The sequence below is a fragment of the Vipera berus genome, assembly GCF_964194415.1.
Source record: "Vipera berus genome assembly, chromosome: 2".
Lineage (NCBI taxonomy): Eukaryota > Metazoa > Chordata > Lepidosauria > Squamata > Viperidae > Vipera > Vipera berus.
In genome coordinates, this window is record NC_138203.1 from 239,489,119 (window position 1) to 239,504,862 (window position 15,744).

Sequence of the window (15,744 nt, forward strand, 5' to 3'; positions counted from 1 at the left end):
CGCGAGGTCTCTCGTTTGTGGAGTTCCTCAGGGGTCGGTCCTCTCGCCTCTCCTGTTCAACATCTACATGAAACCGCTGGGTGAGATCATTCGTGGTTTTGGAGTTGGGTATCATCAGTACGCGGATGATACCCAACTTTTCTTTTCGACCCCAAGCCACCCCAGTGATGCCCTCAATGTGATGTCCCGTTGCCTGGAGGCGGTTCGGGTCTGGATGGGGAGGAACAGACTTCAACTCAACCCCGACAAGACTGAGTGGCTTTGCATACCTTCATCCCGGGTCTATTCGGACATTCCACCTCTTGCTATGGGGGGTGAACTATTACCCCCCGTAGATAGGGCTCGCAACTTGGGAGTCCTCCTAGATTCACGGCTCACCTTGGAAGACCATATAGGAGCTGTGACTAGGGGGGCTTTCGCCCAGGTTCGCCTGGTGCGCCAGTTGCGGCCCTATCTTAGCCGGGATGATTTATGCATGGTCACTCATGCGCTCGTGGCCTCTCGTCTGGACTACTGCAACGCTCTCTACATGGGGCTGCCCTTGAGGACCACCCGGAAGCTCCAACTGGTACAGAATGCAGCCGCGAGAGTTGTGCTGGGAGTCTCCCGATACTCCCACGTTACACCTTTGCTCCGTGAGCTGCATTGGTTGCCAGTTGCCTTCCGGGTGAGATTCAAGGTACTGGTAATGGTGTTCAAAGCCCTTCATGGCATGGGGCCGGAGTACCTTAGGGAACATCTGCTGCCGGCATCAAGCTCCCTGCGCCCTGTGCGTTCCCACAGAGAGGGCCTCCTCAGGGTGCCACCGATCAGAGAATGTCGATTGGTGGCGCCCAGGGGGAGATCCTTCTCTGTGGGCGCCCCGGAGCTGTGGAATCAGTTGCCGGTAGAGCTCCGGATGGCGCCCGATCTTCGCTCCTTTCGTCGCGATCTCAAGACGTTTTTGTTTGTACAAGCCGGCCTAGCCTGATGGGGATTGGTGGGGTTTTTATTTTTTTTGTATTTTTAATTTTATTTTTGGGGTTTTATTATTGTATTAATTGTTTTAACCTGGGCAATTATTTAATCTTTTTTTAATGTTTGTACTTTGTATTTGACTTTTGCCCTGTGAACCGCCCTGAGTCCTCAGGGAGAAGGGCGGTATATAAATATTATTAAAATTAAAAAATTAAAATTTTACCAAATTTATGTCAATTTCAAAGGACAGCAGTAGCCCGAAAAGGTGATGGCCATGTTTCCAATAAACTAAGTACTAAAACAAAGTGAGTGAACCTTTTTCTGTAAGGACCATGAAGCTCAATCCCTCAGCTTTTACCAGAGGAAGCATGTATTTTAAGAATAAATGGAAATATTGTAGCCTTAGTATTATTTACTTCACAATCTACTGAAGTCAGGGATCCTGCTAGTTACATACACTTAACGGAATAACAGAGTTGGAAGGGAACTTGGAGGTCTTCTAGTCTAACCTCCTCTGCTCAAGCAGGAGACCCTGTACCAGTGATGGCGAACCTTTTAGAGACCGAGTGCCCAAACTGCAACCCAAAACCCACTTATGTATCGTCGGGTGCCGGGTGGGTGTGTCCCATTGGGTGGGCATGGCCCATTGGGTGGGTGTGGCTGCTGTGGTAACGGCAGACTGGGTGTGACTAAAAAGTTCAGTCAATCAATTCCAACTTTGTGAGATCTTTTTTTTCCCAGCGAGAAGTTGAAATTGATTGATTGAACCTTTTTTTGTTTTTTTGCACAGGGTGGCAGAGGCCTAAAGTGAAAAGGTTTTAGAAAACCCAGCTGAAGGCCTAGGATTGGGGCGACGACGCACGTGCCCACAGAGAGGGCTCTGGGTGCCACCTGTGGCATTTGTGCCATAGGTTTGCCACCACGGCCCTATACGATTCTGGACAAATGGCTATCCAATCTCTTATCAAAAATCTCCAGTAATGGAGTATCCACAGCTTCTTGAGACGAGCCATTCTACTACTTAATTGTTCTTACTGACTGGAAATTTCTCCTTATTTCTATGTTGATTCTCTCCTTGATTAGTTTTCATCCATTGCTTTGTGTCTTGCCTTCAGGTGCCTTGGGGAATAGGTTAATCCCTCTTCTTAATGGCAGCCCCTCAAATATTGGAATACTGCTATCACATCACTTCAAGTCCTTCCTTTCATTAGACTAGACATATCCAATTCCTGTAGCACTCTTCATATATTTTAGCCTCCAGCCCTCTAATCATCCTTATTGCTCTTTTCTGCACTCTTTCTAGAGTCTCAAGACATCTTGTTTATATTGTGGCAACCCAAACTGGATGCAATATTCCAAGTGTGATTTTACTGAAATAATAATTTACAGGATTTAAATAAACAAGGAGTGAAAAATAGTAATATATAACTATATTAAACATACAACCAACAAAATAAAATAAACAAATATACTAATAAATTTAGAAAGCAGAACTGTAACTTGAGGAGCATACACACACCAGCAGTTAACAAAATAGCTACAAGTTCTCCTTCTTGGTTTTCTTCTTTTCTGTATGATATACTATATTTGCATGATATACTTAGAATTTGTTGCTCAGAGCAAGCAGGAGGCACAGAGAAATATTGTGCCAAACTACAGCTGTCTTGTTTTGTCCACCAAAGAGAATCAAACACCACTCATGTTTTTTAAAGACATAAGCTTGTGTTCCAAGTGTCAGCGTAAGTTTAAGATGTCTTATTTTGTAGCTTAGATTTAATTACTTCGGAGAAACTAGAGCAAAATCAACAGCTTTCATTTATATTTTCTTCCGTTTAGTAAAATAAATATACTACAGGAATAGAAAGATTGTACCTCAAAGAATCTCAACGAATTTATCACAGAAATCCTTCAAAATGTAACATCTCATTCCTTGTTTTACTGTATGTAAATTAAGGATGGATTATAGGGTAATGGAAAGTTATATATATATATATATATATATATATATATATATATATATATATATATATATACACATATATACATATACATATACATATACATATACATATACATATACATATACATATACATATACATATACATATACATATACATATACATATACATATACATATATATATATATATATATATATATATATATATATATATATATATATATATATATATGTTTTCTGAGGTTTTCGCGGGTGTTTGTATGTGGATCTTTGGTTATTCGGGTTTTTCCCCACGTAGAATTGAAGGTGTAGGAGCAACGTTTCGACGGAATCCCATCCGTCATCCTCAGGCTGGTGGCTTCAGCTTCCTTCTTCTGGGAGAAGCATGTGGTAGTGGCTGTTTGTTCCTCTTTTTTAAACTGCCAGATAAAAACATGGCACCACCACAAACACGAAGCCAAACAAAAGCAGCACAACTCACCAGCTCAGGTCTAAGGCTGGCAGCTGAGACCAGCCCATCCACTCAAAACACACCCCCACCCAATCAGAACACACCCACCATTCAAAACACACTCCCACCCAATCAGAACACACCTAATCCCCCACCCAATCAGAGCACACCTCCACCCACAGAACACACCCCCTCTGGCAGTTTAAAAAAGAGGAACAAACAGCCACTACCACATGCTTCTCCCAGAAGAAGGAAGCTGAAGCCACCAGCCTGAGGATGACGGATGGGATTCCGTCGAAACGTTGCTCCTTCACCTTCAATTCTACGTGGGGAAAAACCTGAATAACCAAAGATCCATATATATATATATATATTTCTATTCAAAATTTCCTTAAATCCTACCATTCCTTCTTATCTTGACAAAGCAAGTGAAAAAGAGTCTTAATGAAGAATAAAGTCACCCTTCTACCAGTCATTTCTTTTTAATTGTTGCCTAGGATTGCTGCTAAGAAAGGTCTCCCCTTTTCACACATTACACTAACTAAGCTCACAAGGTTCTTGCTGTCATAATTTAGCCTACTAGAGACTCAGTATCAACCATAACATTTAACCTCACAAGGGATCAAGAGACTATCAGAAGAAAAACTTCAGCTACTATAATGGTATGTGGGAGTGACCTTAGAGCTGTGGTGAGGGGAATGGTCAGATATGTAGGAAACCTAGCTTGCAGAATGAATGGCAATAGGGAAGAACTATACTTGCAAGATTCATACAATAAAGCAGGATCAGTTCATATGGGCGTGCTTCCTATCTGGACTACCTCATAAATCTGACCTCAATCTTGTAAGTCTCCTCCCGTCACCTTTATAGCCCAAGAATCGGGGGGGGGGGTGTTTGTCTCTTCTGAAACATTTGCCATGCCCAGATTCCTCCTGCAGGCTAAGCTGCCTCTTATCCTACTGTTCCCTTGACTGCAGCTCTTCCCCTCTGCCTCCCAAGATCATTCCCATATCCCATTACAGCCACCGAAATAACCTCTGGCCCCCCAAACAAGAAGCAAGATGGCTGATGGCGCTTATTTAACATCCTGCCTCAAAGAGAGGCTTTCACAGTCTGCAGGAAGACAGACAGCTTCTGATTCATGACATGATGGATGATATTTCTCTATACGCATGCCCAGTTTTTATTAAAATGTGTAATGATTTAGATGGGGGAGATTTCCCCTCCCCCCCCGAAGGGCTTTTGAGTATATAATTCACATGCATCGTTGACATAGCCAGTCATAAAACATCTTACACCACTGATTGAAACATGGAGCATTGGGGAAATCTGTGTACTTAAGCCAAGTTTAATATGACTACCATCGCATTTCAAAAAAGGGAAATAATCAGACTGGAAAGGACAATTTTAAATCCTCCTCCCCCAAACTTGAAGAGCTGAGGAAAAATATGCAAGGAAAAACATACATTTAAGGTTCAAATTGCAAAAGAAGAACAGTCTGCATATAAATCAATTACTGCTTGAAAATGTCTGTTTACTCAAGAGTAAATATGATAAATGAAAATATGCTTAGAAGTTACTAAAGCTTTTATATTAAGCTGCATCCATTTATTCTCCATTTTTATATCCTCAACTATAACAGCAAAGGAACAAAATCATGCATTCATTTTTGAGTGGTTAAAATTCTAAATGCAACCAGTTTCATTTGAAAACCTCCCAAGACTCTCTGAGAAGGATCAGAGATTTTTGATTTAGTGAGAGAAAATCCATTTTGTTTTGCTATTGTTCAACTCTTGGGGTTAGGAATTCATGCTCGTCATCCAGGAAGGCTAAAAGCCCCAGCTGACTTTCCTGTCCCTGAAATGTACTATGTTCTATGGAAATCTGACATTATTACATGAAGGCTTCATCACATTAAAAGCAAATATTTGAATCCCCTTGACCCAGTGATAAAATCAGATACTTTTTATACACAAATAGAGCGCTCTACAGAAATAGAGCACTCTACAGAAATAGAGCACAACAATGATGAAAACTGTTAACTTGAATGCATTTGGGTCAATATAAAAGGGGGGTGGGAAATGACATTGCCATAGGTGTATACTATAGGCCAGCCAACCAAACAGAGGAAATAGATGAACTTTTTGCTAGTCAGCTAACTAAGGTATGTAGGAAGCACATCACAATAGTAATAGGGGACTTTAATTACCCTGATATCAACTGGGAGACAAATTCTGCACCAAGTGGAAGATCAAACAGATTCCTGACAAACCTAGCAGACAACTTTCTCTCCCAAAAAGTAGAGAAGGGAACTAGGGGATTAGCCATATTGGATTTAATTCTCACTAACAGAGATGAAATGATAGAAAGTGTCGAAGCCGCAGGAACCTTGGAGGGAAGTGATCGTGCAATATTGGAATTCAACATTCTGGAAGCACAAGCAATAGAACACAGTCAAACTAGAGTCTTGGACTTTAAAAGAGCTAATTTCAATAAACTTAGAGAGACCTTGGGAAGAATTCCATGGATGAGAATCCTAAAGGGGAAAACAACTCAAGAAGCTTGGGAAATTTTGAAAAGTGAGATAATAAAGGCCCAGTCTAGCACAATACCAACAAAGAAGAAAAAGAACAGCTCTCAAAAGAAACCAGCATGGCTGCATAAAGAACTCTCTGATAAATTGAAAGATAAAAAGGACAAGTATAAGAAGTGGAAAGAGGGGCACATAACTAAGGCAGAATATCAGCAAACAGCCTGTGCCTGCAAAGATGAAGTGAGGAAAGCTAAGGCTCAAAATGAACTAAGGGTTGCAACCAAAGTCAAAAATAACAAAAAAAGCTTCTTTCAACATATAAGAAACAAGGAAAAAGTTAAGGAAATGATTGGTCCATTAGTGAGGGAAAGTGGCAAGAAAGTGACAAGCAACAGGGAGAAAGCAGAACTATTTAACTCATTTTTTGCATCTGTCTTTACACAAAGGGAAAAAACAGTCCAAGCTACCAAAACCAGTGCCATAAAAAACAGAATAGAAATGCAAGTTAAGATAGGCAAGAAAATGGTAAGTGAGCACCTGTCCAGCCTAGACGAGTTCAAATCACAAGGACCAGATGGATTACACCCCAAGGTTCTCAAAGAACTGGCAGACGTGATCTCAGAACCACTGAACTATATTTTTCAAAGATCCTGGAGCACTGGGGAACTACCAGAGGACTGGAAGAGAGCTGATGTAGTTCCCATCTTCAAAAAAGGGAAAAAAATAGATCCAGGAAACTACAGACCTATCAGCCTGACCTCAATACCTAGGAAGATTCTGGAAAAGATAATCAAACAACAAATCAGCAAACACCTTGATGCGAACAAAGTTATCATTAAAAGCCAACATGGGTTTGTCAAAAACAGATCATGCCGGACAAATCTTATTGCATTCTTTGACCAAGTGACAAAACTAGTGGACCAGAGGAATGCTGTAGATATAATTTACTTGAACTTCAGTAAGGCATTTGATAAAGTAGATCACAACCTACTACTTGATAAGATAGAAAAATGTGGGTTAGATAGCATCACCACCAGATGGATTCGTAGCTGGCTGAAAGGCCGTACTCAGCTTGTGGTCCTCAATGGAACCGCATCTACATGGAAGGAAGTGTGTAGTGGGGTGCCCCAGGGCTCTGTTCTGGGCCCAGTGCTCTTCAACATCTTCATCAACAATTTGGATGAGGGGATAGATGGGGAACTCATCAAATTTGCAGACGACACCAAGCTGGCAGGAATAGCCAATACTCCAGAAGATAGGCTTAAGATACAGGAGGATATGGACAGACTCGAACACTGGGCGCTATCTAACAAAATGAAATTCAATGGTGAAAAAAAGTAAGGTTCTACATTTAGGCAGGAAAAATCAAATGCACAGGTATAGTATAGGTGGTACCTTGCTCAATAGTAGTAACTGTGAGAGAGATCTCAGAGTCCTAGTGGACAATCACTTAAATATGAGCCAGCAGTGTGCTGCAGCTGCCAAAAAAGCCAACACAGTGCTAGGCTGCATTAACAGAGGGATAGAATCAAGATCACGTGAAGTATTAATACCACTTTACAATGCCTTGGTAAGGCCACACCTGGAATACTGCATCCAGTTTTGGTCAGCACGATGTAAAAAAGATGTCGAGACTCTAGAAAGAGTACAGAGAAGAGCAACAAAGATGATTGGGGGACTGGAGGCTAAAACATATAGGCAACGGTTGCTGGAATTGGGTATGTGTAGTTTAATGAAGAGAAGGACGAGGGGTGATATGATAGCAGTGTTCCAATATCTCAGGGGCTGCCACAAAGAAGAGGAGTCAAGCTATTCTCCAAAGCACCTGAAAGCAGGACAAGAAGCAACGGATGGAAACTAGTCAAGGAGAGAAGCAACCTAGAACTAAGGAGAAACTTCCTGACAGTTAGAACAACTAACCAGTGGAACAACCTGCCTCCAGAAGTGGTGAATGCTCCAACACTGGAAGTTTTTAAGAAGAGACTGGCCAGCCATTTGTCTGAAATGGTATAGGGTTTCCTGCCTGAGCAGGGGGTTGGACTAGATTACCTCCAAAGGTCCCTTCCAACAACTTCTTCTTCTTCTTCTTCTTCTTCTTCTTCTTCTTCTTCTTCTTCTTCTTCTTCTTCTTCTTCTTCTTCTTCTTCTTCTTCTTCTTCTTCTTCTTCTTCATCATCATCATCATCATCATCATCATCATCATTATTATTATTATTATTATTATTATTACATTATATTACAAGGATGAAAGGCCTTGATGACTATTGGAGAAAATTATAACTTTCAATTATACCTCTCCCAAGCAAACCTCCAACAAGCTACTGCAATAAAACTATCATTAAAGTGTTTTAATCTATTCATAGGTTTAACCCTCAAGCAGCTTCTTTGAGTCTCAGTTAAACATATGTATTATTGGAGTAATCCATGAACCCCTTCATGGATTACTGCCTTGTCGTGGCGAAGGGGCTTGCGTAATTCAATGAAGCTATGAGCTATGCCGTGCAGGGCCACCCAAGACGGAAAGGTCATAGCCGAGAGTTCTGACAAAACGTGACCCACTGGAGAAGGAAATGGCAAACCACTCCAGTATCTTTGCCATGAAAACCCTATGGACAGTACCAAAAGGCAAAATGATATGACGCTGGAAGATGAGCCCCTCAGGTCGGAAGGCGTCCAATATGCTACTGGGGAAGAGCAGAGGGCTAGTACTAGTAGCGCCAGAAAGAATGAAGCGACTGGGCCAAAGCCGAAAGGACGCTCAGCTGTGGATATGTCTGGTGGTGAAAGGAAAGTCCGATGCTGTAAAGATTTTTTCTCCATAGGAACCTGGAATGTAAGATCCATGAATCAAGGCAAGCTGGACGTGGTCAAACAAGAGATGACAAGACTAAACATTGACATCTTAGGTATCAGCGAACTAAAATGGACAGGAATGGGTGAATTTAATTCAGATGACCATCAGGTATACTACTGCGGGCAAGAATCCCTCAGAAGAAATGGAGTAGCCTTCATAATCAATAAAAAAATAGGAAAAGCAATACTGGGATACAATCCTCAAAATGACAGAATGATCTCAGTTCGAATCCAAGGCAAACCATTCAATATCACAGTAGTCCAAGTCTATGCCCCAACCACCGGTGCTGAAGAGGATGAAATTGACCGGTTCTATGAAGCCCTACAGCACCTTATAGAACTAACACCCAAAAATGATGTCCTTATCATCATGGGGGATTGGAATGCTAAAGTAGGAAGCCAAAAGATAACTGGAATAACAGGCAAGTTTGGCCTTGGAGTACAAAATGAAGCAGGGCACAGGCTGATAGAATTTTGTCAAGAGAATACAATGGTCATAGCAAACACTCTTTTCCAACAACCCAAGAGACGGCTTTACACATGGACATCACCAGACGGTCAACACAGAAATCAGATTGACTATATGCTCTGCAGTCAAAGATGGAGAAGCTCTATACAGTCAGCAAAAACAAGACCAGGAGCTGACTGTGGCTCAGACCATGAGCTTCTTGTTGCAAAGTTTAGGCTTAAATTAAAGAAAGTAGGGAAAAGCGCTAGGCCAGTCAGGTATGAATTAAATCATATCCCTGTTCAATATACAGTAGAGGTGACAAATAGATTTAAGGAATTAGATCTGATAGACAGAGTGCCTGAAGAACTATGGACAGAGGTTCGCAACATTGTACAACAGGTAGCAACCAAAACCATCCCAAAGAAAAAGAAATGCAAGAAAGCAAAATGGCTGTCTGAGGAAGCTTTGCAAATAGCTGAGGAAAGGAGGGAAGCAAAAGGCAAGGGAGAAAAAGAAAGATATGCCCAATTAAATGCAGAATTCCAAAGAATAGCTAGAAGAGATAAAAATGCCTTCTTAAATGAACAATGCAAAGAAATAGAAGAAAACAATAGAATAGGGAGGACCAGAGATCTTTTCAAGAAAATTGGAGAGATGAAAGGAACGTTTCATGCAAAAATGGGCATGATAAAGGACCAAAATGGCAGGGACCTAACAGAGGCAGAAGAGATTAAGAAGAGGTGGCAAAATTACACAGAAGAACTATACAACAATGAGCTTAACGTCCCTGATAATCACAATGACGTGGTCACTGACCTCGAGCCAGACATCCTAGAATGTGAAGTGAAGTGGGCCTTAGAAAAGCTGAGCAACAACAAAGCTAGTGGAGGTGACAGTATTCCAGCTGAGCTATTCAAAATCTTAAAAGACGATGCAGTAAAAGTGCTACACTCAATTTGCCAGCAAATTTGGAAAACTCAACAGTGGCCACAGGATTGGAAAAGATCAGTTTACATTCCAATTCCAAAGAAAGGCAGTGCCAAAGAATGTTCAAACTATCGCACCATTGCACTCATTTCACATGCTAGTAAAGTTATGCTTAAAATTCTACAAGCTAGACTCCAGCAGTATGTGGATCGAGAACTACCAGAAGTACAGGCAGGATTTCGAAGAGGCAGAGGAACTAGAGATCAAATTGCTAACATACGCTGGATCATGGAGAAAGCTAGAGAGTTCCAGAAAAACATCTACTTCTGCTTCATTGACTATGCTAAAGCCTTTGATTGTGTGGATCATAACAAACTCTGGCAAGTCCTTAAAGAGATGGGCATACCAGACCATCTTATTTGTCTCTTGAGAAATCTATATGCGGGCCAAGAAGCAACAGTGAGAACTGGACACGGAACCACTGATTGGTTCAAAATTGGGAAAGGAGTCCGGCAAGGCTGTATACTGTCACCCTGCCTATTTAACTTATATGCAGAGCACATCATGAGAAAGGCAGGGCTAGATGAATCAAAAGTTGGAATTAAGATTGCCGGAAGAAACATCAACAACCTAAGATATGCAGATGATACCACTCTAATGGCAGAAAGTGAAGAAGAACTAAAGAGCCTCTTGTTGCGGGTGAAGAAGGAGAGTGCAAAACTTGGGTTGAAACTAAACATTAAGAAAACCAAGATCATGGCATCCGGCCCTCTCAATTCCTGGCAAATAGATGGGGAAGAAATGGAGGTAGTGACAGATTTTATTTTCCTGGGCTCCAAGATCACTGCAGATGGGGACTGTAGCCAAGAAATTAAAAGACGCTTGCTCCTTGGGAGGAAAGCCATGGCAAATCTAGACAGCACACTAAAAAGCAGAGACATCACCCTGTCAACAAAAGTGCGTACAGTCAAGGCTATGGTCTTCCCAGTTGCAATGTATGGCAGTGAAAGCTGGACCATAAGAAAGGCTGAGCGCCAAAGAATTGAGGCCTTTGAACTATGGTGCTGGAGAAGACTCCTGCAAGTCCCTTGGACTGCAAGGCGATCAAACCGGTCAGTCCTAGAGGAGATCAACCCTGACTGCTCTTTAGAAGGCCAGATCCTGAAGCTAAAACTCAAATACTTTGGCCACCTAATGAGAAGGAAGGACTCACTGGAGAAGAGCCTAATGCTGGGAAAGATTGAGGGCAATAGAAGAAGGGGACGACAGAGAATGAGGTGGCTGGATGGAGTCACTGAAGCAGTAGGCGTGAGCCTAGATGGACTCCAGAAGATGGTAGAGGACAGGAAGGCCTGGAGGAACATTGTCCATAGGGTCGTGATGGGTCGGACACGACTTCGCAACTAACAACAACAACATTATTGGAGTAGTGGCTCTTTGTTTGAAAAATAGTAATAACTGAGTCTATGTTTGAAGTGCTGTACATCATTTTGTAGTGCCATCGTATATTGCAAGAGAAGTTGTCATCCTTCAGATTCCAATTCTTCTATAAACCAGTGTCACCGTTCATTAAGAAGAGGGAGGTTTATACTTGGAGTAATACTTGGGGGAACTTCAGTGTTCGCAGAAATACCAATAAAAGTTTACATGAAAATTCTCCTATGCATGGTAATAGCCTACTGAGACCTGCACTTAGAATACTGATGGGAGAAGAACAGAATATTTTTTTTTAGGACAGCACAGCTGACCAATTGATGGTCTGAACAGGAACATCACTCTAAGTCAGGGGTGTCAAACTCAATTTCATTGAGGGCCGCATCAGCATTGCAGTTGCCCTCAAGGGGCCGGGTAGGTAGGGCCAGGGTGGGAGTGGCCTGCTGGGTGGGCGTGGCTAGAGTGCGTATGCCCTACTGGGTGGGCATGGCCAGCTCTACATCGTTCGCATCAAGGGTGCCTATGGGGGCCTGGGCAGGAGTGGGACAGATCTGAGGGTCTCTGGCAGAAGGAGGGTCTCTGGGCCAGGGCCAAGGCAGTGGGGGCCGTTCCCTCACTGTTTCCAGGATGGCTTCGCGGGCCACAAGAAACCACTTCGCTGGCCGGATCTGGCCCCCGGGCCTTGTGTTTGACATGTCTGCTCTAAAGCATAACATTTGGTTTATAATCCATTCAATTATGTGCTCCTCAGAATGTTCTAGTTAGGAAAGTAGATAAGATAAGATAAGATAAGATAAGATAAGATAAGATAAGATAAGATAAGATAAGATAAGATAAGATAAGATAAGATAAGATAAGATAAGATAAGATAAGATAAGATAAGATAAGATAACCTTTATTGTCATTTTTTTTACCATGGGCACAACGGCACACATCAAAAATGAAATTTAGTTGCCTGCTCTCAAAGTGAAACACATACATGACACACACTGCTGCTCAGAGAGGAATTTCTACTTGGGTTCAGAGCTATATTTTAGCAGAAACTGCTGCCTACACTGTGAGGCTAGGAATACACAATAATGCCACTAATTTTAAAAAGCATGCAGCACTTCCTAACATTTGTCTGAAACAGGAAACGCGGGCAGAATTTTAAATTAATTTCAGAAAATAGTATGCATTTCTTTAAAAAAAAAAAACCTATGACTTGGTATGGTGTAATGATTAAAGTGCTGAACTAAGACCAGGATATCCAGATTCACGTTTTGCCTCTACTAAGAAAGGTCACTGGGTGACTTTTGGTCAGTGACACCTGTTGTGGGAAACATTGGAAGAGGTAAGTGCAACACATGAACCCTTGGATTCCTGGAGAAAAGGCAAAATATAAATCTAACTTTTAAAAAAAGTTATTATCGATTTGGAAATGAGCGCCACTGAAACTGATCTGAGTTTAGGAGTTCTTGTGAACACGATTTAGAAAATCCTGGCAGGGAAGACTTTTACAGCGCCACCCAACCATTGTAAAGCCAACATGCAGCTTGTCTTCATTACTGCTATACCATCATATTAATGTTTGGATGATGTCAGAAGACATTATCAGTCACCAGGAGGGAACTGACTCTAACCTGATGGGCAAATGTGCCTTGAAAAGATCTAATGCAGAAAGTTATCTTCAGAACATTCTCTTTTAGAAAAGAAAATGGCAAGTGAAGCTTGTAACTTAGAAATACTTACAACTGATAGTGATCCCAAGTTCCACACCTCTTTTCTTAGGTAGTTTCACATGGAAGGTACCACTGCTTGGAATGACCGATTCTGTGGAACAAGTAGACCAATTAAAAAGGGCACGATCAAACCCGAGGATCATAGAGTGGGTTGCTTTGTCTGCCTGTACCAAAATTACCAACATGTGTGAAGGTAAGTACAGTAGTCTAGTACAGGGGTCAGCAACCTGAAACAGTGAAAGACCCACTCGGAACCGGTTCCCTCACAAAAGGAAAAACTGGGAGCCACAAAAATTGTGTGCGCATGTGCGTACATGCGCGCATGCGCAGAACAGGGTTTGACTGAAGAGTGGAGCCAAGGCGAGATATGCACCTACCCTGCATATTTGAATTGATTGGTTGAACTTTTTTAGTCCCACTTTTTTTTTTGGACTGCACATGGCAGAGGACTGGGAGCCGCAGGAGACGGCTGAAAGAGCCGCATGCGGCTCCGGAGCCGCGGGTTGCAGACCTGTGGTCTAGTACAAAGTTTACTTTGGCAATGGACAAAAAGGTATTTGATAAAAGACCACTGACACGAGTCTCTTCTCAGTTTTCAGTGGCTCTCCTATATGCACAGCTTCCTTATTCATACTGGAATTTGCTGTCACTGGCATCAAAATCTGCAAGACAGTTGGGCCAGATCATATGTTGAGTTTCAGAACACTGTTAGCTAGAACAGTTTTGGGCAGAATTAATGGGAAGATCATCAGGAATGAAGCTGCTTTACGTTTTCTGTAATATTTTCTCATAGCTCATAATAAGTTGTGTCTTGCACATGACGAATATTTCCTTAGTGGATTTAGTTCAGTACAATTAAGTGACCGATAATATAACGCAGCTGAAATTTACAGGTTGTCCTCAACTTATGACAACTCAGCCCAAAATTTCTACTGCTAAGCAAGACAGTTGTTAAGTGAGTTTGCCCCATTTTATGACCCTACTTGCCGCTGTTGTTAAATGAACCACTACAGTTGTTAAGTTAGTAACATGGTTGATAAGTGAATCTGCTCTCCCCATTGACTTTGCTTGTCAGAAAATTGCAAAAGGGGATCAAATGACCCCGGGACACTGCAACTGTCGTAAGTACATACCTGTTGCTAAGCATCTTAATTTTGATCCCATGACCTTGGGGATGCTGCAATGATTGCTAAGTGTGAAAATTGGTCCTAGGTCACTTTTTTTCCCAGTGCCATTGTAACTTCAAATGGTCATTAAACAAACTGTAAGACAAGGACTACCTGTACATTGAAAATTATTGGTGACATTTTTTGGCATGTAGCTTTATTTCTCTTTGAATTGTAAGTGTAATAAAGGCCTTTAGCAGATGAATGTTTATGCATATATAGCATTCAACATACAGAAAGGTGGGTCCTAAACTGAATAAATATATTCAGTATTTTTTGTAGATCAGCATCTAAGAGAGAAATGCACTAATTTACGTCATTTTTGAAAGAAAAAGTTGTGTGCAGGTACAAGTGTCAGACTTTTTTTTTTTTAGGGCTTTGTAGCTCGGATTCTATAACAAAGTAAAATCCCAGTTGTTCTAACAAGAGCAAATTAAGTAACAAGTTATTAGTTTCCCCTCTGAGATTTAGCCATTTTTAGTTTTACAACTATAGACACATCAGAGCTTTGACAATTATCTAGTGACAGGAGCCCAGCGGCTGTGAGAACATGGAGAATGGAGGGGGCTGCTGTCACATTCCTGTGCCAGATGTATGCCCATTTCCTGAAATGAGAACTGGAGCTTTATAGGTGTCCCAGTATCTCCCAATGTCTCCTATACCTAAACATAATCACATTAATTGACTCTGAATTACACTTTTCAGCCTCTGTTAGTTACAACATAGTGCAATTGAAAAACGGCTAATTAAAATCAGGAAGATCCAGATCCAGTTGCTGGCCCTCATGTGGTCACCATCTCTTATCTTCATCCAGAAGTTTGTACTAGTGTGTGAAAGGAGTACTTCATATGCACAGGCCTAATAAATATTGCCAGTAATCGAAGAAACTACAGATGGTCCTCAATTTATAAGCATTCATTTAGTGACTGTGAAAAGTTACCACAGCATTGAAAAAAGAGACAACCAGTCCTCATATTGTGGCAGTCCCCATAGTCACGTGATCAAAACTCAGACGCTTGGCAACTGGCATGTATTTAAGACAGTGGCAGCATCCTGGGGTCATGTGATCACCATTTGTTACCTTCCCAGCTGGTTTCTGACAAGCCAAGTCAATGGGGGAAGCTGGATTTTCTTAACGACTGTGCGACTCACTTAACTAGTTGTTTGCTTAACAACTGTAGCAAAAAAGATTGTAAAATTTGGCCATAACTCAGTATTCCCTTCTTTATAGCAATGGAAATTCTGGTTCTAATTGTGGCCATAAGTCAAGGACTACCTGTATACTCTATCT

General features: G+C 41.6%; 1 protein-coding gene across 1 annotated transcript in view; it reads right to left on the reverse strand.

Moving 5' to 3' along the window:
* Positions 1 to 15,744, reverse strand: part of GRIP2 (glutamate receptor interacting protein 2) — a gene marked incomplete at its 5' end in the record, with an annotated part of 583,703 nt that overhangs the window by 44,381 nt on the left and 523,578 nt on the right. Inside the window, one exon of the mRNA XM_081319562.1 lies at positions 13,298 to 13,378. Within this exon, the coding sequence (XP_081175688.1) occupies positions 13,298 to 13,378 (81 nt within the window). The remainder of the gene's footprint in view (positions 1 to 13,297; positions 13,379 to 15,744) is intronic.